At 50.5% G+C, this 24,355-nt stretch overlaps 11 protein-coding genes across 11 annotated transcripts; 5 read left to right on the top strand and 6 right to left on the bottom strand.

The window, feature by feature from the left end:
- Window positions 1-7: 7 nt before the first annotated feature.
- ASPVEDRAFT_50502 (ceramidase) lies at window positions 8-1,035 on the top strand (the record flags this gene model as incomplete). Its single annotated transcript, XM_040814318.1, has 4 exons — window positions 8-54; window positions 108-325; window positions 393-674; window positions 749-1,035. The coding sequence occupies 4 exons, from the start codon at window positions 8-10 to the stop codon at window positions 1,033-1,035; spliced, it is 834 nt and encodes a 277-aa protein (XP_040664686.1).
- An 881-nt stretch (window positions 1,036-1,916) lies between these two features.
- On the bottom strand, window positions 1,917-3,088 carry sdh2 (succinate dehydrogenase iron-sulfur protein subunit SDH2). The gene is made up of 4 exons (XM_040814048.1): window positions 2,891-3,088; window positions 2,579-2,822; window positions 2,370-2,521; window positions 1,917-2,311 (listed from the first exon to the last, which is right to left on the bottom strand). Exons 1-4 carry the CDS (start codon window positions 2,993-2,995, stop codon window positions 1,988-1,990), a joined length of 825 nt encoding a protein of 274 aa, XP_040664687.1. The 5' UTR covers window positions 2,996-3,088; the 3' UTR covers window positions 1,917-1,987.
- A 1,833-nt stretch (window positions 3,089-4,921) lies between these two features.
- On the top strand, window positions 4,922-6,317 carry ASPVEDRAFT_123430 (polysaccharide lyase family 1 protein; the record flags this gene model as incomplete). The annotated part of the gene is made up of 5 exons (XM_040806078.1): window positions 4,922-5,124; window positions 5,196-5,339; window positions 5,397-5,522; window positions 5,581-5,677; window positions 5,745-6,317. 5 exons carry the CDS (start codon window positions 4,922-4,924, stop codon window positions 6,315-6,317), a joined length of 1,143 nt encoding a protein of 380 aa, XP_040664688.1.
- A 234-nt stretch (window positions 6,318-6,551) lies between these two features.
- On the bottom strand, window positions 6,552-7,685 carry ASPVEDRAFT_186708 (putative sexual development protein (LsdA); the record flags this gene model as incomplete). The annotated part of the gene is made up of 2 exons (XM_040808986.1): window positions 6,552-7,262; window positions 7,314-7,685. The coding sequence occupies 2 exons, from the start codon at window positions 7,683-7,685 to the stop codon at window positions 6,552-6,554; spliced, it is 1,083 nt and encodes a 360-aa protein (XP_040664689.1).
- A 404-nt stretch (window positions 7,686-8,089) lies between these two features.
- ASPVEDRAFT_38391 (uncharacterized protein) lies at window positions 8,090-10,086 on the bottom strand. Its single transcript, XM_040811691.1, has 3 exons — window positions 9,655-10,086; window positions 8,836-9,588; window positions 8,090-8,775 (listed from the first exon to the last, which is right to left on the bottom strand). The coding sequence occupies exons 1-3, from the start codon at window positions 9,901-9,903 to the stop codon at window positions 8,107-8,109; spliced, it is 1,671 nt and encodes a 556-aa protein (XP_040664690.1). The 5' UTR covers window positions 9,904-10,086; the 3' UTR covers window positions 8,090-8,106.
- A 662-nt stretch (window positions 10,087-10,748) lies between these two features.
- On the bottom strand, window positions 10,749-13,992 carry ASPVEDRAFT_124155 (uncharacterized protein; the record flags this gene model as incomplete). The annotated part of the gene is made up of 5 exons (XM_040806155.1): window positions 10,749-11,145; window positions 11,201-12,330; window positions 12,383-13,718; window positions 13,769-13,801; window positions 13,862-13,992. The coding sequence occupies 5 exons, from the start codon at window positions 13,990-13,992 to the stop codon at window positions 10,749-10,751; spliced, it is 3,027 nt and encodes a 1,008-aa protein (XP_040664691.1).
- A 692-nt stretch (window positions 13,993-14,684) lies between these two features.
- On the top strand, window positions 14,685-15,495 carry ASPVEDRAFT_486502 (uncharacterized protein). The gene is made up of 2 exons (XM_040814050.1): window positions 14,685-15,094; window positions 15,204-15,495. The coding sequence occupies exons 1-2, from the start codon at window positions 14,781-14,783 to the stop codon at window positions 15,277-15,279; spliced, it is 390 nt and encodes a 129-aa protein (XP_040664692.1). The 5' UTR covers window positions 14,685-14,780; the 3' UTR covers window positions 15,280-15,495.
- On the top strand, window positions 15,264-15,596 carry ASPVEDRAFT_126152 (RlpA-like double-psi beta-barrel domain-containing protein; the record flags this gene model as incomplete). The annotated part of the gene is made up of 1 exon (XM_040806336.1): window positions 15,264-15,596. A coding segment is annotated over one exon (333 nt), but the record flags the coding sequence as incomplete, so codon positions are not given.
- Window positions 15,597-15,711: 115 nt separating this feature from the next.
- On the bottom strand, window positions 15,712-17,305 carry ASPVEDRAFT_80561 (HesA/MoeB/ThiF family protein; the record flags this gene model as incomplete). Its single annotated transcript, XM_040816895.1, has 3 exons — window positions 15,712-16,702; window positions 16,771-16,984; window positions 17,062-17,305. 3 exons carry the CDS (start codon window positions 17,303-17,305, stop codon window positions 15,712-15,714), a joined length of 1,449 nt encoding a protein of 482 aa, XP_040664694.1.
- Window positions 17,306-17,477: 172 nt separating this feature from the next.
- ASPVEDRAFT_38392 (putative amidase) lies at window positions 17,478-19,547 on the bottom strand (the record flags this gene model as incomplete). The annotated part of the gene is made up of 5 exons (XM_040811692.1): window positions 17,478-18,700; window positions 18,763-19,028; window positions 19,082-19,149; window positions 19,206-19,327; window positions 19,385-19,547. Coding segments are annotated over 5 exons (1,660 nt in total), but the record flags the coding sequence as incomplete, so codon positions are not given.
- A 1,462-nt stretch (window positions 19,548-21,009) lies between these two features.
- On the top strand, window positions 21,010-23,159 carry ASPVEDRAFT_50509 (LipA and NB-ARC domain protein; the record flags this gene model as incomplete). Its single annotated transcript, XM_040814319.1, has 4 exons — window positions 21,010-21,084; window positions 21,142-21,204; window positions 21,251-21,562; window positions 21,612-23,159. The coding sequence occupies 4 exons, from the start codon at window positions 21,010-21,012 to the stop codon at window positions 23,157-23,159; spliced, it is 1,998 nt and encodes a 665-aa protein (XP_040664696.1).
- Between the last annotated feature and the right edge of the window lie 1,196 nt (window positions 23,160-24,355).

Genomic DNA, 24,355 nt, shown 5'->3' on the forward strand with positions numbered 1-24,355 from the left:
CGCCATAATGAATCCAATTCAGCCCTTTTGGGGCCCGCAGACTTCTTATCTAAAGTATGTCCTCTCGCTGCGGAAGCATTGGACGGGCGCTTATTTACTTTTTGCAGTTTCTGCGAGGAAGACTACGTCATCACCCGCTACGTGGCCGAGTTCATAAACACTCTGAGCAGCCTCATCTACTGCGCGTTTGGGCTCTACGGCATTACAAAACTCCAGCGAAAACAACAGGCTACGTTCTCTCGCTGTATTCCATACTATGGGTTGATCGGGGTTGGGGTCTGCTCCGCAGGCTACCATATGACCCTCAAGTATCACACGCAAATGTGTACGCACGCCTGTCCCTTGTTGCGCTCGCACCGATTTGGCTGACTTCTAGGCTTGCGATTTCACAGCGGATGAGCTATCCATGCACCTCCTGACGACCCCTCTTCTGTACCGCATCCTCACCTTCCAAAAGGACCTCCAGCACACGAGACTCATAGGAGCTATCCTCCTCACGCTCTTCACCATAGTTATGGTCGTGCACATGGTCATGGACGAATTCCTGCTCCACGCCGTCTCGTTCGGCACCGCGGCGCTTCTTATCACAATCGGAACAATGAAAGCTATCCCCCGCCAGGTCCCGGATCCGTCTATCCGGGGTAATATGAGACGGATATCGCGCTTTGGACTGTGTACGATTTCCCTCCCCTCGTTCCCTTTATTGTTACAAATAAGCAATCAAGTTACATAACTAACAATCAAATAGGCTGCTTTCTCTTCGGCTATGGCGTCTGGCTGATCGACAACTTCGCCTGCCCAAGTTTGCTGGAAGCCCGGAAGGTCGTCGGTACCCCGCTAGCGTTCTTATTCGAGTTACATGGCTGGTGGCACGTTTTCACCGGTATTGGCGGATATGTTGCTGTTGCGATTGTGGACTTGATTACCTCGGGCGAGGTAGATCAAGATCCGACGCCTGAGATGGCATTCCCAATTCCTCCCGTGGCGAAACTGCTTTCTGGGATTGCTGAGAAGGGAGTGAAGAAGGGTATATAGCTGGCACGGAGTTGGAACAGACATTGTTCTTGGAAAGTATTCTTAGCTTTTGATCGAGAGTCGTGGAATTATCCGTACCTTATCACTATGACTAGACTAAAGATAGACCTATGGTAATGCCAAAAAGGCATTGTTTATTTACTACCCCTATGAAAAAAATGTAGACACCTTCGGTTGTATTTCGCAGCTTCCATTGCAAATGAACTCAACAAGGTACAACCATGCTTGCATGATCTTGATCCAGTAGGCCAGGGATCGGCCCTCCCGATCTCGGCAGTCTCCCCGGACCGCGTACATATAACCAGAAGCGTCTTCACCCGAAGGCCTGCCCGAGGTGGATCCCTGATTGGCACTGCTCCTGTATGCATCTTTTGATTTCCAATCAACTGGTTCCTATTCTTCCATTTGGGCGGCGCTTGGACGTCACTTTCGAAGGTTAAATGGCGTTGGCTGCATTTAACCATGTTGCGGTTCGCGGTATGCAGTAAAATATACAGTTGCAGTCCACCAAACAAAAGAGCCTCGGGCAAAAACAAAGATCAGTTATGTCTGGACTATAAGGGATAGCTCTGGGCCTTACGCACGCGGACCGGGTACTCTACCAACTGAGCCATGATCCCTGTGAAGCTATTTCCATGTACCGCATGGAGAAGCCGATCTACATTGCCGGTCGGGACGTGGAGGCTGCAGCGATTGTACAGCAACTTCAACTGTTTTGGATCGTCACAATATAAAAAGGTGAAAGACTTGAGAGTTAAATATGATTTATTCATGACAAGAAAGGAATATTCACACATTTACACCTATTGAAACATCCGACGTCAAGGGTCTCAAAAACAAGGGAATAAGAGCTAGATCACACAAGTACATAGGAAATAGACTAACGACCAAAAATGCTAGAGAAGGAAATGGAAATAAAACAATTTTGATCTCCTGCTTTGCATCCGGCTTTCTAGTGAGTAGCCATCATCTTCTTGATCTCCGCAATGGCCCGCGCAGGGTTCAGGCCCTTGGGGCATGTCCGCGTGCAGTTGAGAATGGTGTGGCAACGGTAGACGCTCATGCTGTTGTCGATAGCGTGCTTGCGCTCTTCGGTCTTCTGGTCACGGGAATCGGCTAACCAACGGTAGGATTGAAGCAGGATGGCGGGTCCGAGGTACTCCTCGCTGTTCCACCAGTATGAAGGGCAGGAAGTTGAGCAGCACGCGCACAAAATGCACTCGTACAGACCATCCAGCTTTCGGCGGTCCTCGGGGCTTTGACGGTTCTCAAGACCCTAGAAATGTTGTGAGCATTCGACTACGGATAAATTGCGGACAAACGCAGGTGCTTACATCTTCCGTCTTGGTATCGCGCTGAAGGTAAGGCTTAATTGACTTGTACTGCTTGTAGAACTGCGTCAAATCGGGGACAAGGTCCTTGACGACGTAGGTGTGTGGCAATGGGTAGATGCGGGATTCCTTAGCGGTATCCGTGGGAATGCGACCTGTCCATGTTTGTTAGCTGGCTGTCTGCTCCCCCAGTTGATCACAGCGAAACATACACAAGCAAGCAAGGGTGTTGACACCATCGATGTTCATCGCACAGCTACCGCAGATACCCTCACGGCAACTCCGTCGGAAGGTCAGGGTGGGGTCGATTTCGTTCTTGATTCGAATGAGCGCATCCAACATCATGGGGCCGGTCTTGGTCAGGTCCAATTCGTAGGTTTGCATCTTGGGCTTTTCGGTAGGAGCATCGGGGTTCCAGCGGTAAACCTGGAACTTCTTGACCTTGGGAGCGGGCTCCTATACACATCCCAAGATTAGCGGCCGAAACAAAAGCCGGGGTACTGGCGTAGTAGTTTTTAACTCACCTGGATACCAGATTCAACGGTCGCATATGAGCGAGCGAGTGTCGCGGGGCGGAAAAGCGACCTTGAGGAGGCGACAAGGCGCGATGTTGTGCGAAGGGAGGCCATCGTGACTTTTTCCTTCAATCCGAGACTGAGGCAAATCGCAAAGGGAGGGCGTAGAGAGTGAAATAGGTGCAATTAGGCGCAGAGAGGCGAGATAAAGTAGCAGGAGAGGAGAGGAGAGTTCAGTCAACAGCTCGCCAGCGACAAGAGACAAATGAAGTCCGAGTGAAGCGAGGATCAAGAGTTCAAGATGTTCACTCGTCACGAAGAGCTCGTTTCTGCCACAGGGAAGGTAACCTCGGGTCTGGCGGTCGGCACTTTGCTGATTCAGCTGCCGTCCGCCAATCATGCGCAGCCTAATTACAAGCGTCGGGCGGACACGGCGGCCTCTGAATGGAAAACATATTTCCCTCTCGGCCGCTGCTCGCATCACAGTGCCTATATGTACTCTCGGCCATATCGATGCTCTTCTAGATCTATTTCCCTCTATAGCCAGGCCAGGTATACTACACTTGGCTCTTCTACCCGACAACCCCGCTCAACACCATCTCTAAACACCCCTTGAGCTCTGCCTCCGTCCGATGGGGATTCGGGCGGACATCCGAATTGCCGTCACTTGCCGACCCTCATGTGACAAAAGCCTCAGGCAGAAACCATGAAGGCGAGTATTCATGCCTTGTTATGCCTCAGGCATTAATCCCGTCACCAGGCATCAAGGCCTGAAACCAGACCTTGACACTTCAAGTTGAAGTGTCTCAACAGGTCACAGCTCCCCTTTTATGCTTGCCTGGAACTCCTGTGTTTTTTCATGGAAAGAGAGGTCAGTGCGACCATCTCACCACCACAGTTGCCTCACCGCTACAATGTATGACCACCCGGTCATTACCCGCCTCCTATATCAAATTATCTTCCGGAATGCCGAAGCAATATACCATTCATATTAACCGCCCAGGGAGTTATATTTCCATGGGTCATTGGTATTTAGCGTAGTCTCGGACTAACACCGCTCATCCAGCGTGCCTTGACCACGGTAGAATACCGTGAGACCGAAGAGACAGCCGATGGTACAACTCTTGACGGTTCTCACTGTTGCTCTCAGTCTCTCCCCCAGGGGCACCCGAAAAGCTCAAACAAGTGTTTCTGGAACATGCTTGACAGGAGCACGGATATGTTGTTGAAGGCGCGTCGCTTGCCTTGTGGGTCAAACTGGTGCTGTCCACAGTGGATCAACACCACTCCTTGACCACATCAAGCAAGAACCATGACATGACTCTCTGACGGCAGTGTGTGTGAACACCGAGTCTCGGAAAATCTAAAATTTTGAATTCCGATTGAAGGATCATGGACTCCTTTCGTCACCCCACACCGATTCCGATGGATTCGGGGGGTCGAAGCCAGCCCTGTGTGCCATCCCACAACCTGCCGGCAGTGTTTTGCCGGCTTCGATGAATTTTCCGTAAATTTTCCAGCAGTCATAAGCCGTGAACCTTCAGCTGGAACTGATCGTCAAGATAGATAGTCAAGAAATCGTCAAGCTATATCTCATCTATCGCCAAGACGGAGGAATTGCTTGTTCGCGCAATATTTGAATCAACTGCCGGGTCTATTTTTTAGTGGAAATCTTGAAACACGTCCAATCTCCAAACGGCCCTGGCTGTCTTGCCCTTGGTTTGAGCCTTTGAGGGCATGCATGCCGTGGTACCGGTTTCCACAATAGGCCCATGGAGCTCCTCTCTCTTTATCTGATGCCACCATGATGGGCCTCTAATCAAGATAGAGTGCCGAGTGGATTAAACTGATCACACTATTAATTTAGTATCCCGTTAGTTAATATTGACTGTCTCGATCCCAGACAAGACGCAAAGATATAAAGATTTCCCAATGCCTCCGCCGTAAACAATCTTCCTCCCAAACATCACCACTTTCTTTAAATTTCAGATTCTTGTTTTAGTCATCCCGGCTGGTCCCAGTTTACTCGTTTTCTTCACCATGAAGTCCGTTTCTCTCCTTAGCCTTGCCACGGCTCTGCTTGGCAGCACCGCAAGCGCCATCAGCGTCAGCGGTGAAGCAGAGGGCTTCGCCAGCGGCGTTACTGGTGGTGGCAGCGCCGAGGCCGTCTACCCTGAGTCCACCGACGAGCTGGTCTCGTATCTCGGGGATGACCAGGCCCGCGTTATCGTTCTCTCCCAGACGTATATACGGCCCATTCCCCTCCAAAGGCACCTCTCAACGAAACACGACACTAACATATTGCGTGCTACAGCTTCGATTTCACTGGTACCGAAGGTACCACCGATGGAACCGGCTGCGCACCCTGGGGTACCGACTCCGGCTGCCAGGTCGCCATCAACCAGAACGACTGGTGCACCAACTACCAGCCCGATGCTCCCACCGTCGATGTCTCCTAGTACGTTCAATCCACTGCTTAGCGTTTGTCTCCCCCGCCATTCCTAACCTGTCACAGCGACAATGCCGGTCAGCTCGGTATCACCGTCAACTCTGACAAGACCCTCCTCGGTGAGGGCAGCAAGGGTGTGATCAAGGGTAAGGGTCTGCGTATCGTCAGCGGCGCAAAGAATATCATCATCCAGTATGGCCATCCTACTCCTCGAATACCGAGTCAGCCAAGCTAATACACACCCTTCCAGGAACATCGCCGTCACCGACATCAACCCCCAGTACGTCTGGGGTGGAGACGGTATCACCATCAACGATGCTGACCAGGTCTGGATCGACCACGTTACTGTATGTATCTTCCCCCATCCCCTCTATAAACCCAATGCCTTAGTTGCCTAACACGCAAACAAAAAAGACCGCCCGCATTGGTCGCCAGCACATTGTTCTCGGAACCGAGGCCGACAACCGCGTGACAATCAGCAACTCCTTCATCAACGGTGAATCCGACTGGTCTGCTACCTGCGACGGATACCACTACTGGGGTGTCTACCTCGATGGATCTAGCGACATGGTTACCATGAAGGGCAACCACATCTACAAGACTAGCGGTCGTAGCCCTAAGGTCCAGGGCAACACTCTGTTGCACGCCGTCAACAACTACTGGCAGGATAACTCCGGCCACGCCTTTGAGATCGGCGAGGGTGGCTATGTCCTTGCTGAAGGAAACGTTTTCCAGAACATCGCTGCTGTCGTTGAGGACCCCATCGAGGGCCAGGCATTCGCTTCTCCTTCCGAGTCTGCAAACGAGGCTTGCTCCAACTACCTTGGCCGTGTTTGTGAGGTGAACGGATTCGGTAGCTCTGGCACCTTCGACCAAGCCGACACTGATCTCCTCAGCAAGTTCGATGGCCAGACGGTCGCCGCTGCTACTGCTTACGGTGATGTTGCCTCCAGCGTGTCTTCTTCTGCTGGACAGGGAAAACTCTAGATTCCCTGACCTGAACCATATTTGAACCGCCTGCCGCCCACCAGCACGTTTCTGTTGGGAGTCGAGAAGAGGGGATCGTTCAATATTGTATTTATTCACCTTTTAATTGCCATTCTACCGTTTACGGGTCGTTGTACTCGGTTTCAATACGTAATAGCGTGTCATTGACTCATTAGGAAACTAATCGAGGAGAACCATCTCGTCGTAGTGATACATCTAACAATACAAAACCACTCATTCAATGATGAACATGGCCGGTCCATAGACCGTCGATTGAGCGACCGCAGCCGCATTGGCGAAGGGTCCCCTGCGATTGACAACCGCCACAACCGTCAGACCGTTGAGCAGGAACTCGTCGTACGGAAGAGTGGCGACAGCAGTGGATTTGGCACCAACGCAAGAAATAACCTGCACTGGAACGACCACGGGTACGTTAAGCTGATTGATGTAGGCGAGCCATAGAAGGCCGTCCTTCTTGTCATCGGGTCCGTGGGTCCATGAGATCTCGATCCTGTGTGTCCGAGCCTCAGGTCGGGTCACGACCTCCAAAGGCAGGAATGTTCGCAGCTTGATGTCACCGATGTTAGGACAGCTTCCAGGGAGGACGAAGCTTTGAGCCCAGGTGAAAGCAAGGTTAACATCGCTTGTTGTCATAGTCGGAAGCTCACTGGGGTACTTGTCCTGGAACACCCTGAGCCATCCGTGTTGAGAACCCTTGTTGCCGACAATGCTTGTAGCCATCCTGACGAGGGCAGCATCACCGCTGGCTGCAAATCGTTCCGAGATGTCTTGAAGAGTTGCAATAGAGTGCGACGTGAAGGTTGTAGCCAATGCGATGGCTTCGTTGAGGGTTGTGACAGGGAAGATATACTGGCATGGCTCGATAGGCTTAATGCCGAAGTGACCTAGAGCATCATTGGCAGCCAAGGCGTGCACTTGCTCTTGCTAGCTACAAGTTAGCACTCACTGAGTCTTTTTGTTGCTAGGACGACCTACCGCGATAATTGTTTGCAGGCTCCGCAGGGCAAACTCTCGATCAACGTCGGTGGCGAAGCCGTAGCCCTCGACATTGCGGGTTATATTTCCAACAAGCTCATGGAAAAAGGCAACCTCGACAAACTCATGGAAGGCGAGGAGCTGTAAGTTGCTCGCACCTGTAGTGCTGATATTGGTGGTGGGCAGAGGAAGCCCTGGAAGGGTTCCATGGGCATCTTGCTCGATCTTCTGAAGCTGCTCTGGGCTCGGGAAGGGCATACCATCAGGGAGAAGGGGCGCTGCCTCGATGTCCGCGTCGGACCACTCTGTTGGGGCCCCCAGCGCGAGTGGGATGGTGGGGATCAAAGCTAGAAGCTTGGAAGAGAAATGCATTTTGAAGACGGAGTAACGATGCTGAGTGTTGAAATGGGATACAGTATGGATGGCAATGTGGACGGATAGTTTGGATGATGGAGAGTAGGTGCAGAAGCGAAGGAGAAAGATGAAAGAAGCGGGGGACAACGGGGTCTTTTATGATGGCGAACAGGCCCTGAGTGCTCTTTCCCGTTCGGGCTTGCATCTGTCAGTTCTGGAGGCAGGCACTCTGTCGGAGCAGAAGCTGCTGATAGCCTGTAGAGGGAAGGAGCACTCGACAACGGGAGTGACTCGGATGGGTCCCTGCCCTAAAAAATAATCATACAACGCTCTCAAAAAATAACCCATAGCACGATAGACACACGGCTTGGAAGTAAACAACCATCACACCAATCAATCACAAATGGTATTGAGATAAGTACTTAGTCTATAATAATGTTCACCGAATCAACAACGAAGACAGTCCGCCCAAAGTAGAAACTCCCATGAAGAACCACCATACCACACGGAAACCACTCAGAAACACATGGCCCAGCTCCTCCCTATTGTCCTGAGACAGCTTAATCTCATCCTTCCAGGCAAGTGATCCCGAGGGCTCGGCAGGGTTCTGGTGGAGCTCCTTCGCCATCTGTGTCAAGACAACACACCCACCGACAGGAATGGCAATGCACATACCCCACGTTCGAAGAACAGAGTACATTACCATCGCGAAGGCAGGGCTGCTACTTCTATCTCCTAGTATCGGTTTCCGGGTGTCTTGTTCTTTGCGTTTGTGAATGGGCGATTCGAGGTTTGAGCATATGTTGTGCCCGGAGATCAGAAGCGCGTGGCTCACACCAGCAGCGGAGAGGATGAATACCCAGCCAGGTGTTGGAGTATTGGCAGTTAGAAGCATAAAGCATCCTGAAGATAGCAGGTTCAATACCCAGCCGGCACGAATGATCCAACGTGGGCGAAAAGGGTATCTGCCACCCCACATCTTTGCCGTAAGGAAAAGCACGGGGAGTGCAGGGGCGGTGATGGCGATGATGCTTACCCCCGTAAGAGTTGGGGAGGATATTTTGACAAGAAACACGTACATGGAAAGATAATGTAGGTGCCAGAGTACCTTTTTTAATAACTATCGTCAGCAAGCCCCTACCAATATTTTGAATGAGATTGGCCTTACCAGAATGCCGTGCAGCAAACAGCCAATGTACAGCATGATTGTTGATATAGAGCTGAATATCCCAAGGTTGAACATCGGATGAGATACCAAAATACTCTCATAGAGGAGTAAGCAGACCATCACAACCCCACCGACACAGCTAGAGACCAATATGCGCCAGTCATTCCATTCTATCGGCGGCCGCCCTATCCAACTGATACCAGCCAAAAGCGACCCAATCCCAATAGACGTCAAGACAGCCCCTATCCAGTCCATTTCATACATCGCACGTCTATAAATGATATTGCAGTCACGCAAGTCAATCGCGAATGGAGCGACAAGCAGACTCAATGCGCAGAAAACGTAGCTGAAATAGAATGTCCAATTCCAGTTTCCGTATTGACCAAAAAAGCCCCCAGAAACCGGCCCAAGCATGGCCCCAAATGCCCATGCTCGACATATGTGATCGGAAAATCGGACGCGATGTGGGTATGGAATTAAATCGGTCACCAGCAGCAGCGAAACAGCCATGGCACCCCCGTTGCCCATCCCCTGAAATAATCGGCCAGCGACTAGACTCGGCATGTCCAATGAGCCGCTACAAACTCCGGTCCCAGCTGTGGTTATCACGACGGCGGCGATGAGGGTCGGCCCCTGACCGAAAACTTCGGACAGCATGGCGAAAAGTGGCTTGCTTGCTGCACTGGCGAGAAAGTACGACGTGTCGATCCAGAGTACGCTCCGGAGTGGTTGTTTGAACACGGCAGACAGGACCTAGAAATCGAACAATGCGTGTTGAGATCTCTGCTGACTGGGGAAATAAAAGGCGTCTAAACTTACCGGTATAATGGGCACCATCATCGTCGCATCGAATGCATCCAGCATGGCGACTAGCGAGACGCAGCTCAAAACAAGCCATTCCTTAACCCTAGGCTTCCAAAAGTTGGTCTCTAAGTCCTCAGACGATTCAGAAAACGAGGGGTGCTGCAGAAAAATGCCTCCAGCGAGATTTTCCGTGCTGGTATTTTGGTGCAACTGTGCCCTGAACCCGTCATCGGCATGACCGATTTCGATGATTCCTGCCCTCATCCAGCAGAAAGCCCACCAAAATATCGGAGTGGCTTATTTCATTTGAGGGGGCGCCTTTCGGGCGAGAAAAGCCTGATCACAGCTTCAAGGAACTCTGGCCAGGACGCCGAAGCTAAATGAATCATACAGCACCAGCTAGCCCGCTTTGAATACCCAGATGCACGCACTCATGGTGCTTGAGCAACCAAACGGAGTCGGAAATTTATGCAGGTAAGGGAGAAAGAATATACCGGCCATAATCGGGTGATCATTCGGTAGGGTTGGCCAAGCGTGACTGCTAAGCATTCCAGTCACGCTGGGCGTCGCGCACACCCCCAATATCAGCAATGCTATTCGCCGTTGTAAGCGTCTGGTATGCGAGCACAGGCGCGGATAGCAACATCATGTCGGGGGTCTTGCATGTAGAACAGGCACATTGGATACGTAACAGCCTAACAGGGGCAATGGGGAAGTTTCTCGGATAATTTTTACCAAAAAAAAGGAATGCAGCTGTGAGATCTGTTGAGAAATGGAACCCCAAAGTCCAATTACGTATTTCCAATTATTTCTTGCCCCTAGCCTGCACATGGTCAGTACAATGATACGTCTGATAGAAAGGCCAGTTTCAAAAAACGGAACTGCAATATGGTATATTCTTGAATGGCTTGACTGTCTATGTCCAACAATGTCTTTGCTATGTATACACCTTCAGTCGAGCTTGTGACGCTCCGTAGTAGCTCTTGATGGTGCTCTCGACGGTGCTCTTGATACGTCTGCCGCCGATAAACTGCTTTGACGAGTGCTCAGGGCGTGGAAGGAGAAATCGAGCTCGCCGACAAGGGTTCTTACGTCCCTGTGATACATTATTAGAGAAGTCTCCTCGACCAGAACGTCATTTTAACATACTTCATAAGTCTCTCAACATCGCCAACGATGCAGCGAGTGGAGATCTGTAGCACCGAAAATGTGGCAAAACCCGGCTCAGCTATGTGCCTGAGACTCAAGATATCCTTATCCAACTGCTCCAGTCGTTTTGAAAAGCTGTAGGGCTTTGGTGTTCTCAAGTAAGGGGGTAGGGGTTGCTGGTTCGTAAGGCTGGCAGACAGAAGACATAGCACCGATGTTATTTGGTGCGTTGTGACTCGTGCGCTGGCTATCAGCCTCTTAAGATTATGGATCCATGCGTCGTCGGTTTCGTCATCATTCCCTAGGTGTTTCAGAGAGTCCGAGGCATAGCCCAAAAGACTTAGATAGTTGACAATGCTGGGCACAGATTAGCTCACGGGGCCTCTATAAGAGGACTAGATGGGAAGCATACTTTTCAATACAGGTTATAATCCTGTCATATTGTTGTTTTGGAAACTTCCCTCCAATGGGCACCTCCCACTTAAGAAACTCCGAGTAAGTACGGAGGCTGCTCAACATGATCATCTGTTTAGAAAACACCTTGTTCCGCGCTTTCAGAAGCCGTTTTCCTGACGCAGTTTTGAGGGCCATTTCGCCTTCGTCCCCTCGCATTCGAGCAGTCACTGTTTCGTGAATAATAGAGTAATAGTTGGCAAGAAGGTACAAGCTCGACCCCAAGTTTTGCCGCAGGACCGAATGTTCCGAGATAGGATAAGGGAAAAAAGTCCAAAAGAAGGCGACCGCAATACCCCCTACTACCACTGCAAGCCGGTAAGGGGCTAGAAGGTAGATGGGATAGTACGTCTGGCCGTTTGCGCTGACGTTCTGCTCTCCGATTTTGCGCGCCTGGAGTTCATATCCCACTATCATTGCGGTGGAGATAACAGTGATAATCCCCGCAGTTCGGAACCGGAACTGCTTAACTGGTATGTAAAATGCGGCAGACATAAAAATGAAGAGAAAAACGAGGACGCCGGGTGTCCTCGTTCCCGGAATATACCAGCATAACAAGCTAAGTGTCATCGCCAATATGGTTCCCAAAATACGGAGCGCAAATCCGAAAATGCTTTGGCCAGATGTCGGAGACATGGCCAAATTGACCATGATAATAGCCCAGACGAACCGCTGCCTGATGAAAAATTCCTGGGTATCTCGAATGAAATAAACAACCGCGATAGTCATGGTACCACATGCAACACGGAACCCATAGGACGACTCCTTTGAGCGCAGCATCGCTGGTATCCGGCGGATTTTATCGCCGATCATCTGGAACGTCGTCTCCGGCGGTAGATGCTCCGGATCCTTCCTGATTCTGTACGCCTCGCCTAGTTCAAGCACGCCATTATGCGAATTCACATCGCCCAAATGATCCTCGCCATGAGTATCAGCGGTCTTGAAAATACTGATGGCCCACTTGCGAAGACGTTTACCACCGGGGATAATTATTCGCGTTTTCGAGAGCTTTCCGCTATCTACCTTTTCATCGGCATACCGGACAAAATCAAGGACCATGTGGCCTGTAGAAGCCAGCAGTTGCTCCATCTACAAACAAATCATCAGTATGATATAACGGGTCGAGGATTTTGGTACAAACATAAAGGATTAGATAAAGTTGCCTCCGAGCTCGGTCTCTATTAATAGAGCCGTCTTGGGGCAAATCTTCCATCTCCAGATGCGCAGTGGCGGGGTGCTCGAAAAAGTCTGGAGGTAGAGTGATGCCCTTCTCCTCACTCCATGCTCGCAGTGCTAGTCGCTTAGCTACTTTGAACTCGGAGAGCTTCCTCTCGAAAGGAACTCTAAATTCTCTGTCCCCAGGAACTCGAGTCGCCGATGCTTCGGGATCTGAAGCAGAGCTAGCATTTTTTGATTGCTTTTCGAACTTCAAGGTCAAGGCAACATGTTGCAATCCCTCGTCGATAGTTTTTATCATAGAGACGAATGGATCATGAACCGCCCTCATAATCTCATGCCACTCGCGCACTGCCTGGTCGCGAAGGTCCTCTGATACGGCCGCTGTAGGATCGATGGGTTCATTCCATTTGTTGTATTCTGATAGTCGCTCAAAAATATCAACAACGAAGCCAAGTCCAACCACGGGTATCATCGTCTGACGGAGATGTCGAAAAATTGACTGGAGGTCATCTGGGCCTAACTGGCCTATTGCAACCTCCCGCTTTGCGAAAATCAAATCGCCGCTCAACTTTCCATGAAGCTCCGTTATCTTTCGTACAGCTTTCCGGATATTCGCCGCTTCCGGTGTATACACCTTGCCATGTTCATCAATCTTCTCCACGTTCGAATCGTAGGTTGCCGTCCGTCCAAACACATCATCAGTCTGTAAGGACTGAAAATAAGCCGTATGAGCCTGCATAGCAGCCCGTAGAGCATTTATATAGCCTCCCATCTGTTTGAAAACCACAGTTCGACAAGATAGTGGGAAAATGAAAAGCGAAACCCCAGTACAAAGCCCCAGTCCTAATAAGCCCCCTGCGAGCAATCGACGGATCATAGATATCGCTGCAGGCAAGGTGGATAGAAGGGGTGCAAAAGAAAAGGCGACATTAGCAACGATAGAGTAGATGATGACAGGGAACTGGAATTGTTGAAATTTGGCCCTGAATGAATGGACAAGATATGTCTGAAAGAATAAGAATACTCCACTAGTTACCGACGAGGACGAATTGTACGGCGGAAACTCCGAGCTATCCGATGATGCCTGGTTTGAACTACTGGTCGAGTGTTCGCGTGCCTTGACCTGTGAATACATCATCAGGAGAGAAACCGCGGACGCTAGGCAGACAGCTAATATATCGAGCAGCATCATTTGCAGGAATTTGGCACGGGGCATGATGGAAAATCCCAACACCGATATAATGGCGATCAGGTAGCCAGACGTAGCGAAGTATGCCGCCACGGAGTCCGCTTGGTATCTTTTGTCTATCAGCATAGGCTCAGGCCGGACTAGAGAAGGAAAACTTACATCGCGAGGCCGATGGTTGGGGGAACCGCGCCCCTAGTATACCATTTAGCACTCAAATATTCCATAAACAATCGCAAAGCAAACCTGGCTCACTTCATCATCAAAATAACCGACTGCCGGTCCAGATCAACCTTGCGCCATGCCGATTTCACGACGTCCAGAAAGCTTCGGTGTTTGACCTCAGCCCCATCCACTTCATCGTGGTACGAGTGTGGTTCGGCCATGGCGTATATGTTATCCCAAAAGGGGACCCTCTGTCCAATAATCGCACTCCTCCCAAAGAGTCTGTTCTTAAGTCATAGGTGCTGAACGATGCGCCTCGGGCCCTCATGCACCACTATAACACGTGACTTTGTGGCGCTGTCAGAGTAGAAGACAGCAGGCGGGTTGAACTAAGGCGCACTTTGATGGACTCTGGCACGCGATCCTAGGTACATACACCACAGCGGGTGTTGAGAGGGGTTGGAAATGACGAAAGCAGAAATTGCGGAGAGTTCGAGTTGGAGGCTGGTCGCGGTGGGCCTCCCTTTGCCTGCATCTGTAATGCCAAGAAGAGCCAAGTTCTCCAGGATCATATCAGTCCCCTCGGTTGTCGAATGTCGCTCTGTTCGTGAGAGATACCTGCGATATTCGGCAGATGATCTTTAGGTACTGGTATGATCAGTATGAAGGAGGAAACGAGCAACCAGGCCGGGATTTGATGGGTTGTGGCTGCCTCCGACGACAACCCGACTGGACTCGGGTGTCGGCAACACATCGATCAATGTAATGAAGTTCGTTCCAGGCTAACACAAAACAGGGATTAATTCGTCTTGATATTGGTTTAGAAGAAAAAGGCTAGTCAGAGACTCAACGGCGAGAATAACTGAGTCTTTGTTAACCACAATCCCTGCACCTTTCTTTGCCGTCAAGCACCATGCTCTTTATGAAACACCGTCCTCCCGCTCTACTCAACATGCGCTTCAATCCAGCTTTATGACCGCGTTGGACATACCCAGCATTCTGCAAGTAAATGGCATCAACGATCAATGGCCCTCCACCCGGGGTTCCCAAACGAAAACCTCTTCCTGAAGCTGCCGCCCCGCCAATTCCAGAATCCAACAGCGACCTTGAAAAGACAACCGAGCCAGTCCCTGTACCGCCTGCGACCGACAGAACGCCAACACAAAAGCACAAACTCACGCCATGGCGACAGCTACAGCTAAGGTGGAATCAATTCTCACTTAAGAAACAGCGGATCATCATCGGTGCTTTAATCGCGACACTCGCGCTTCTCGCCCTTATCATCGGTCTCGCTGTGGGGTTGACGAAACGTCATGGAAAGGGGTAAGTGTCCGAAGTCTGGGGTCGCACATCTTCCTCCTATCCCTTGCGTCTTCTCTTTTGATTAATCCATTCCTCGGCGATTAATTGACCATTGGATATTGGAGACAAGACTGATTTCACCTCTACAAACAGCTCGAACCTCCCTCTCCCCACCTCGAACGGCGGGCCCTACACCGGCGATCTAACATACTACGACCCTGGTCTTGGATCATGCGGAATATCTAGCAAATCCTCCGAGAATATCTGTGCTGTGTCACACGTTGTCTTTGACGCCGCCTCGACTTCTGGAAATCCGAACGAGAACCCACTTTGCGGGTTGAAGTTGCGTATACGTAGGGGCGATAAAAGTGTGGACGTCAAGGTTGTGGATCGCTGCCCAGGTTGCAGCGTCGATGACTTGGACGTATCCTCAGCTGTTTTTGAAGAATTGGGCGACCTTGCGGAAGGGAGGGTAACAGTGGACTGGGCCTGGTTGGACAAAACCCCTGTTGCGATGGAATGATTTATGAACTTTCTGTCTCTTTACTTTTCAGCTGATTTCCCCGAGTGTAATTTCGATATACCCCCTTCGCTTAGTCGTTGCCATATTACTTTTCAAGCCTTTTGTCGATTCGCTGTTAATAATCGGGCCAGTCCGGGTCAACTTGTTCACGCCAGGAGCGAAATCCGCCCTTAATATCGACTATTCGACGCTCGCCTCCTCGATCAAGTCCCAACTCCTTCAGCCTCTTAACTGCCGTCTGTGAATCATTCCCCAGCCGACATACCACATATATCGGGTTGTTTGAATCTCGGGTAATCTCAGACGGTAGCCATGAGGGCAGAGGAGCCGGTTCATCCGCATGTTTTGTTGCCGTACTAGGTGCAGAAGCGAGGATAGTCGAGATCGGGATGTTGATGCTATTCTCCAAACTGCAGATATCAAACTGGATTTTATCCCGCACGTCGATAACATGCCTACCCGTGTCGGTGCCATGATCTTTGTTATATTCCAGCGGAGTAACACGCTCCTCCGAGGATAGAATGTCTTCGGGGTCCACGGTCCCGCAAAAAAAGACATAGTCCATGGACCCTGATCTCACACTTTCCAGTGTCACACTCGCATCGGTGGAGCACACCGCGCAGTTAGGCCGTCGGGAACGTAACTTAATCGTGCGGAATTGCGGCGTTGAATACGCTGAGAAGATCAACAAAGAAGGCGGGGTTGCTTCAGCTGTTCCTTCGAGGGCCGTGAGAACCTTGATCGCCTCCAACGCTTGTAGCACACCCATAGTTCCAACAACCGGCCCTAAAATTCCACCATCCGCACAGCTCGTTATGCTATTCGCCGGTGGGGGTTTTGGAAAAACACAACGGTAACACGGGCCCCCTGTCTTTTCCCCAGCAGGCCGAGGGGGGTTGTTCAGCACCATCAGCTGGCCTTCCGTCCGCAAAGCGGACGCCGAAACTAACGGCTTGCCCTGGAGAACAGCCGTGTCTGAAATGAGGTACCGAGTCGCGGGGTTATCCGTACAATCGAGGATTAGATCGTAGTCTTTGAAAATATCCGGCGCCTCCTGAGGCGCGAGGTGTGCTCTGTGCGCGATATACGTAGAGTGTGGGTTCAATCTAAGGCCATGAATAGAAGAATCAGTATACATTCAACCCGTCTCGTTATCCAAAAAGCATAAACCCACTCTTTTAGATACTCAATCGCACTGTCAACCTTGAGCTTCCCCACATTCTTGCTCCTATGCAGCACCTGACGGTGTAGATTCGAAGATTCGACCGTATCGCCATCAACGAGGCCCAACGTTCCAACCCCCGCACCAGCGAGATACAATGCAGCGGGACATCCCAATCCTCCTGCTCCAACTATCAGGACTTTCGCATCCCGAAGTTTCAATTGACCTACATCATGAAAACGTACTATTAGCTCGGAAGATCACGAAACCCCGCAGGCGACCGTTCATGGTATATCTTCTTACCCTGCAAGCCCAGCTGCGGCACAATCATCTGTCTTCCATATCGCCGGTACTCCTCTCCCGATAGCGGCCATTTACCCTTCACCCTTGTTTTTGCTTCAGTGTCTGCGTCCGAAGCATCCTGGGTCCGGCTCTCGAGTGCAGCTTCCTCGGCGTCGTGGAGTTCGCGCTTTAGCCTTGCGAGCTGGGCTTCTGTGGCGGCTACTTCGGTACGCAGCGAGGCGCACTTGCTTTCAAGGTCCTCCATCTGGCACACAGTGCAAAGGGGATTTGTATTATGCGAGGCGGGGTCTTCAAAGGAATCGAAGCATGGGGGGTAAAGCTCGGGTCAAATGAAGGCTCCGCTCCGACAATTCTCGCAACGGTACTAACTAAACCTCTTTTGGTAGTGTACCTCTAGGACTCAAAAGGCCCGGGGCCGGGACAACACAACCTGCTTCACTTGGGTATATCATAGATTATTTGGTCATTAATTCATCTAACTAGGATCCTGCCGCTGCTAATACAACAATATAACAATTCGCTACAGACAATATGTGTGGACATAGTGTTCACTCCAGCAGTTATCTTAACACCTCAGTTGTTGACGAGATATAAATATCTAGGAGCTCACGTCATTCGAACAATTCTTCCGATCTGCCAGTTCTGTTCCAGGCTCAACAAAGCGAGTAAGCGTATTGCGTGCCTTTGTTCGCTGTTCAAATGAAAAGGCCATGGAAATGAGAGACTCCTCACTCCATTTTTGCCCCAGGAAACTAACGCCCAACGGCACACCAGGCGCGGCATCAGTGAGGTCTCCACGCAAATTATACAGAGTGGGGGTACCAGGAGGAAATGCATCAAACGGGACCGTGATTATCGGGCTACCAATTATTCCTGGAATGTCTGCTGACAAACGTGACGGGAGGATTATGGCGTCGAGATTATGTCGTGAAAGCGCGCCCATCAAGCCTCCCTCTTCGCCGAAAAAGAGAGATTGTTGGTATAAGTTCCAGAAACCCGGTGACGAATTGTTCATTCCAGCCAAGATCACCATATCCCAAGCCTCTGTATCCCGCAATGGATAGCCTTCTTGAGGGCTGTGCTGCGTGAAGTTACGAATGTCCTCCAGCGAATGAAGATTGTTCGGGTTGCTGTTTAATGCCGAAAGATAGGCTGCGAATCCACTCAACATGTCTGCCGCTACCACTCTTTGTGGGATTTGACTCTTCATGAATGCGTCGTATGCAGTAAAATTAGCTTCTTCGACAATGGTTGCACCTGCCTCCCTAATCGTTGCAATGGCTTTTTCAAACGAGTCTATAATGGGCTCGGCTGCGGTGCCGAAGATGTCAGGTAGGATACTGAGAACATTTCGGGGAACTCCTATTCTCTTGCCCTGTAAGCCAGTTATTTCGCACGCTGCAGCATAGTTGGGAAGGTTTCCATGAAATGGCGAGGACAGGGTATAGTTATCATTTGCATCTTCACCCGCAATTGCCTGTAGCACTAGCGCTGCGTCGCGGACTGTTCTGGCCATCGGTCCAATTGTATCCATGCGCTCACTAACAGGAATCACCATGTGTCGCGATGTAAGGCCTACTGTTGGCTTGATACCGACAATGTTGCTCCTTTCGGCAGGATAGATAATGCTACCACTAGTCTTCGATGAAAAGGTGGGCATTCAGTCAGCACAAGTGGTGATATTCGGTCTCAGTCTCTTACCTCTGTTCCTAATGCTGCAAAGGCGAGACCCAGGTCGACCGCCACGGCGCTACCACTAGAACTTCCATTTGGATCCTGGTTTTCAACGTACGCAGCATAAGTTTGGCCGCCCCTGGCATTCCAGCCATTCGTCGAATTGATAGAACGAGTGTTTGCCCATTCCGACAGGCTTGTCTTTCCGATAATGATCGCACCGTTTCTTCTGAGATTTGCAACGACAGTAGCGTCCCTTCGAACTTTGGCTCCGATAAGCGCATATGAACCGGCTAATAAAAGGGTCAATGCTAGCTCAAATTCAATTAGGGGAATGGCTTCATACCTGCCGTCTCCATTTGGTCATCTGTACCTATTAAATCTTTGACCAGAACTGGAAGCCCATGGAGGGGGCTGGTAACCGTTAGTTTCTTAAGACAATATATGCAGGAGATTCGAGCCTAATATACCCTAAGGTTTTGCCTTCCTGTCTATCCCGGTCTCGCTGTTCTGCAATTTTCAATGCATCTGGGTTGGTCTCCAAGACAGGGTTGAGCATCGAGTTGACCTCGGAAATGCGTGCAAAAGAGGCCTAGTGAGTACATCAGTCATATGAAGACAGAAATAAACGCAAAGGTAGCTTATCAACCTCAACAAGATCGACACTAGTGAAGCACCCCAGGCGAAGGACTCTCTGGAAATGAACCTGTGTTGCGTTGAGCAAGGACGGGAATTCACAGCACTCAGGAACAACTGCCACTGCACCAACGCCAGCAATCAACAGCAGGAAGACCATTCGGAGGTACGCCATCGTTAAGGGCCCTGGAGCTGACCAAGATAAAGTGAGTAAAGTGATAGTGCTTGTTACACAAATAGGCCGTGGGCACGCAGCTTATTTATCAGATTCGGAAGTCTGCAGGAGACCGATGGGCGGCTACAGCAAGCAGGGGAAGGCTGCAATCGGGTCTCTGCCAGCCTCAGTTCTTTGAAGTAAACGGTGAGGGTATATAAAGCAAACAGAGGGTTGGTTGGTTTCCAGATAAGAAGTAAAGTAGGTGCAGCTCATAATTTATTTATGCAGTCACCTGTGCAGCAAGGGCCTTGCTGCATGGCCCCAACCTTTCTGCCTCTTTCTCACTTGTCTTCATATCACTTCATCTTAACAATAGTTCACTTTAATACTCACAACTATTATTCACACCAAATTCCACCTCGAATTTCAGCCGTAGCTAACCTTGGCATCCAAATTCGGAAATCATCCAGAGACTCCAAAATAAGAGATCATGAGATCTTGGTCTGCGGTTCGTCCCGGATGCTGAAATATAGTTTAAGATGAGCTTATGGCAGTCAAGCAGATGATCTTCGGATCTTCATTATCAAAGTTAACTGCTTCTTTGCCCATTGTCGCAGGGGGTATGCAGCCTCTTGCCTTTGCCCGCCCGGTTGTGAACAAGGATGATACTCGGGGATTTAGTGAGCATAGGCCACGGGGCAGAAATAGAGACGGCGGGCAAGTCCGCAGGATGCCTGGGATTTCGTGAATATGGTTGATATGATTAGCGGTCTCGATCGGGTCGCCGGGCAGAGGCCAGCGCAATTCCTGGGCGACTGGCAGGGATCCTGATCCAATGAGCGCATGTTATCTCCCAGATCGAGCCGTCGCCCTCGCTTCTTCTTACTATATTCGCCGCGTCTGTATTCTCATCGCTTGATCACGAACATCAACCCAGGCGCCCCCAAGCGATTGGGCAAAATGGCTCCAGATCGCCTTCCTCTCGAAACAGCCTCGTCCATCACCTGACGATGGCACTCGCGGCTGAAGACGAATTTCTTTATCATCAGCCCTGGGAGTCTCCTCGGTCTCGTTAGTACCAACTCCATTTCACCTTTCCTTGCCTCTGCAGCAGTTATTCCATCACCAGATGGTATGTACCCATTCTCTTGACCACATTCCGACTCTGAGAGCTAATTCCTTAGGCCACCGCGCATCTCGAATTCCCTTTCCTCGAGGAGGTATATACTCCGACCGAGCCCCCTCTTGTTGAGTAAGTCCTTGATCTGCTGTTGCTCTCGCCCCATCGCTGACTTTGACTGTTGCTGACCAGTTTCGTCTTCGTTCACGGGCTGAATCCTCGCGCACGAAATGACCACCCTTTCCAAACTTGGACTCATGAAAATGGCACATTCTGGCCCCGAGATTACCTTCCGCGGGATATTCCCAACACTCGCGTCTTCGTTTTCGGCTACAATTCAACTGTAACCGATGCGAGAACTATGTCCACAGCCAGTATCAAGGACCATGCAGATACCCTGTTGAACCTGTTGGATATGGAGAGAAACGAGCAGATGGTATATTCGCAAGAAACCCCTAAACAGCGCCGGATGACCACAACTAAACCTTCTTAGGCTGCAAGGGCCCCCAAAATTATCTGGATTTGCCACAGTCTAGGAGGCCTGGTGGTTAAGCAGGTACTTTCTTGTCTATGCTTGGTGTGGCTAGGCTTACCCTTAATAGGCCTTGTTGAATGCACACGAGGACCGAAAGTATACTTCCATTCGTACCGATACTTGCGGTCTCGTTTTCTTTGGAACTCCACACCAGGGAGCCAAGGGTGTTGAACTGGGAAAAATCGCTGCCAATGTCGCGAAATTTATATCCAGAGGCCACGCTAAAAATGACTTGCTCGAATGCCTAGAAGAGAACGCTCTCTTTACTAGGCAGATGTCAAGCCGATTCAAACAACAGCTCGAAGACTATCAGGTCGTTAGTTTTGTTGAGGGTAAAGAAGTGTTCATAGGAGGCAGTGGACCAGCTTCAATAAGTCATGTAAGCGCCAATTTGCGATTGTTATAAGACCTATGACTGACCCTAACAGCTTGTGGTTGACGAAGAATCTGCCATCCTTGGTCTACCAGGACAACGCGAGACCCGCTTGAAGCTAGATGCAGATCATTCGCAGATGTGCAAGGTCGGCAGTCGGGGAGCGATGTACAAGCTGATCAAAGGAAATATCAAACAAATTGCAGACCATGTCCTTCTTGCGGAGCGTGGATTTGTCCCGAAGCCCTCCACGGCTTCTTCAAATCCGGGACCTCCTCTCCCACCTCGAATGCATCTCAACAGCAGTCTGCCTTACGCGGGGCCTCCTCGCACGCCAGATCCATCCGAAAATCGGGTTATCGGGGTGCTATTCCAACCTGCTGATAACGATCAAAGATCGCGTCAAGTTGCAGAGCACATGAATAACTGGAAATGGGATGACGCGCGACGAGTACAATATGCTATTTTCCAAGAGCATCACCGTACACTAGGCCAAGACCACTACAGCACTCTACTCGCCGGTTACTACCTGGCCGATATTGAGCTCAATGCAGGGTGTTTTCTGAAGGCAAAGGAATGGGGGGATTGGGTGTGTAACAATTCCCAACGGGTGCTATCCAAACGACACGAGCTTTCGATGAAATCAGAAGGCTTAATGGGCGAACTCATATTTCGCTTGGGCAAGGCTCAAGAAGGTCAGTCTATCTGCTCGAATGTTTTAGCACGTCAACAAATAGCGATTGGCGACGACCATCTGGATACACTAGACACGCGTCGACGAGTGGCGCTAGCCTACGGACAACTTAACCAGCGGACTGAAGCCATCCAAGCAATGACCAAATACAGCGAAAGTGTAGGACGTATTCTTGGAAAGAACCACATCCTGTACTTCGCAAGTGTGCTAGACACAGCAGAGCAGGTTCTTTCCCAGCGGCTAGACAGCACCGACCAGCTCGTAAGCCGGTTCAGCGTCACCGTTTCAGACCCCCAAGCCGAAGCATGCGAAGCCATTGTACAGGAACTAAATACTCGACTGGGTCGACACCACCCGCTCACCATCCGCGGCACGTGGATTAGCGGAGCAATGCAGGCGCTCATTCAAGACAACGGCACCAGCTCTTCGGAGACATTTCGACGCGCCCTCGCCACTGCGGAAGAATACCTTGGTCCAGAACACCCAGAGACTATGAACATCGTCGGTATCATGGGTGTGATATATGCCTTACGCGGATCATTGACTCAGTATGGCTACAATCCTTATATCCAGGACAAATCGGCAAATCTCACCAACGCTCTGCCGTGGTTACAACGTTATCTGAGCTGGGCCGAGAAAAACCAGGGCATCGGATCCCCAGAAGTTCAAACAATCCTTGGATTGATCGCGAAAATGTACTTCGGATCACAGCAGTATCAGCAAGCACAGACTTATTTTGACCGTTTGATTGCGTCGTATCGTGCTGCCGGCATGCCCGTACCAGACGACATTCAGAGCTCTTACCAGCTCTGCCGGATGAATACGCGGTTTTTGACGCCACAGATTGGAGGCGGCTCTGGTACGGGCCTAGACTTTGCGAATCTTTTATCTTCATTTCGACGGTTGTAGGTATTTCCTAGTCACTGACTGCGTATTTCGCGAGGTATTTTTTAATGCTGTTCTTGGTTGCATACGCATTGTTGTTTCGGTTCGCACTGTCTGATGGAAACTGCGCTGGGAGTTGCATAATGAGATAAATGGTATATGAGTTTAGGCTATCCATCTTTCGATAATCAACCGCTTTCCACCGTTAATTCCAATTCAGTCGGCAATTTCTCGCATCACTTCGGAGTAGGGCTCAGCCGCTCAAGATAAATCAACCCAGACAGTGCCTAAGTTAGTGGGAGGCCACATGCCTCAAATCTAACCATGTGTGCATTATCGTGCGCCGATTGGTGGTTGAGCCTGTGGCATTCCTGGAATCCGTGGGTCGCCCAGAGAGTGGCTTTGAATGGAAGCTTGGATCAGGGCAAGGCGACAAACAAACTCGATTGTTGGAGAACGGAGCGGACTTCATAGTGACTCCGTACATACGGTGTACTGAGGTCTGGAGGCCTTTGTAGAATCCTGGCTTCCATTGGTTCCGATGCATAGCCTCCTCCTGTCCATCACTTCCTCAACCTCATTAGTTCTCCCAGGGCTGTGCTCGCCCGGTGCCTGCTCCCGCCACAGCTTCCGACTCGTCCTGTCCAGGTGGGCTCCTTGCAGCAAATTTACATGATGCATCTTCCCTTCTTGAGGAGACGTCAAGAATCTCACGATGCGGGATATTTCATTGGAGGCCTTGTTTCTTTCAGCCCTTTGAGGCGCAGTGGAGATTGAGCACCGCTGATCATCTGCCTGGCTCGTCCCCACTTACTCTCAAAAGACAGCCCACGGGGACGTGAGTTGGAGATGGACTGGTTGACCTGAATCGCTACGTCCTGCAGTCAATTGTATCCCATTAAAGATACTCCTTTGCACGTTTCTTCAAAACTTTGGGTGAATCGATATGGCGAGGGGCTTTTGCCAGAACGCGGCACCGGGCTCAAATGAAGCTGACGGTCCAAAACACCTTTGCAGCAACTGTTGAGGCTTAGTGTGTCCACCCTTTGGGGCCAGAGTATATTTCGCTTGCGTCTGACGGCATTTTAATTTCCTCGACCCGCAGTTGAGTTGTCAGATCGCTTGTCAGATCCGTTGCTGAAGGCCCCTTTTATATCTTTGCTCCCGGCGCGCGGCTGATCCCAGTTGGTGAACGCATTGCATATCCTTGTCGCAATCAG

Source organism: Aspergillus versicolor, assembly GCF_001890125.1.
Source record: "Aspergillus versicolor CBS 583.65 unplaced genomic scaffold ASPVEscaffold_2, whole genome shotgun sequence".
Classification (NCBI taxonomy): Eukaryota; Fungi; Ascomycota; class Eurotiomycetes; order Eurotiales; family Aspergillaceae; genus Aspergillus; species Aspergillus versicolor.

Excerpts from the sequence above, each read along its gene's own strand:
- sdh2 (XM_040814048.1), bottom strand. The coding sequence starts at position 2,995 with ATGGCCTCCCTTCGCACAACATCGCGCCTTGTCGCCTCCTCAAGGTCG. Across the intron at positions 2,522-2,578 it reads CAACACCCTTGCTTGCTTGT|GTCGCATTCCCACGGATACC; the intron begins GTATGTTTCGCT and ends AAACATGGACAG. Across the intron at positions 2,312-2,369 it reads GCGATACCAAGACGGAAGAT|GGTCTTGAGAACCGTCAAAG; the intron begins GTAAGCACCTGC and ends CAACATTTCTAG.
- ASPVEDRAFT_38391 (XM_040811691.1), bottom strand. The coding sequence starts at position 9,903 with ATGAGGGCAGGAATCATCGAAATCGGTCATGCCGATGACGGGTTCAGG. Across the intron at positions 9,589-9,654 it reads TGATGGTGCCCATTATACCG|GTCCTGTCTGCCGTGTTCAA; the intron begins GTAAGTTTAGAC and ends TTCGATTTCTAG. Across the intron at positions 8,776-8,835 it reads GTTTGCTGCACGGCATTCTG|GTACTCTGGCACCTACATTA; the intron begins GTAAGGCCAATC and ends TTATTAAAAAAG.
- ASPVEDRAFT_486502 (XM_040814050.1), top strand. The coding sequence starts at position 14,781 with ATGGCATCAACGATCAATGGCCCTCCACCCGGGGTTCCCAAACGAAAA. Across the intron at positions 15,095-15,203 it reads ACGAAACGTCATGGAAAGGG|ACTGATTTCACCTCTACAAA; the intron begins GTAAGTGTCCGA and ends ATTGGAGACAAG.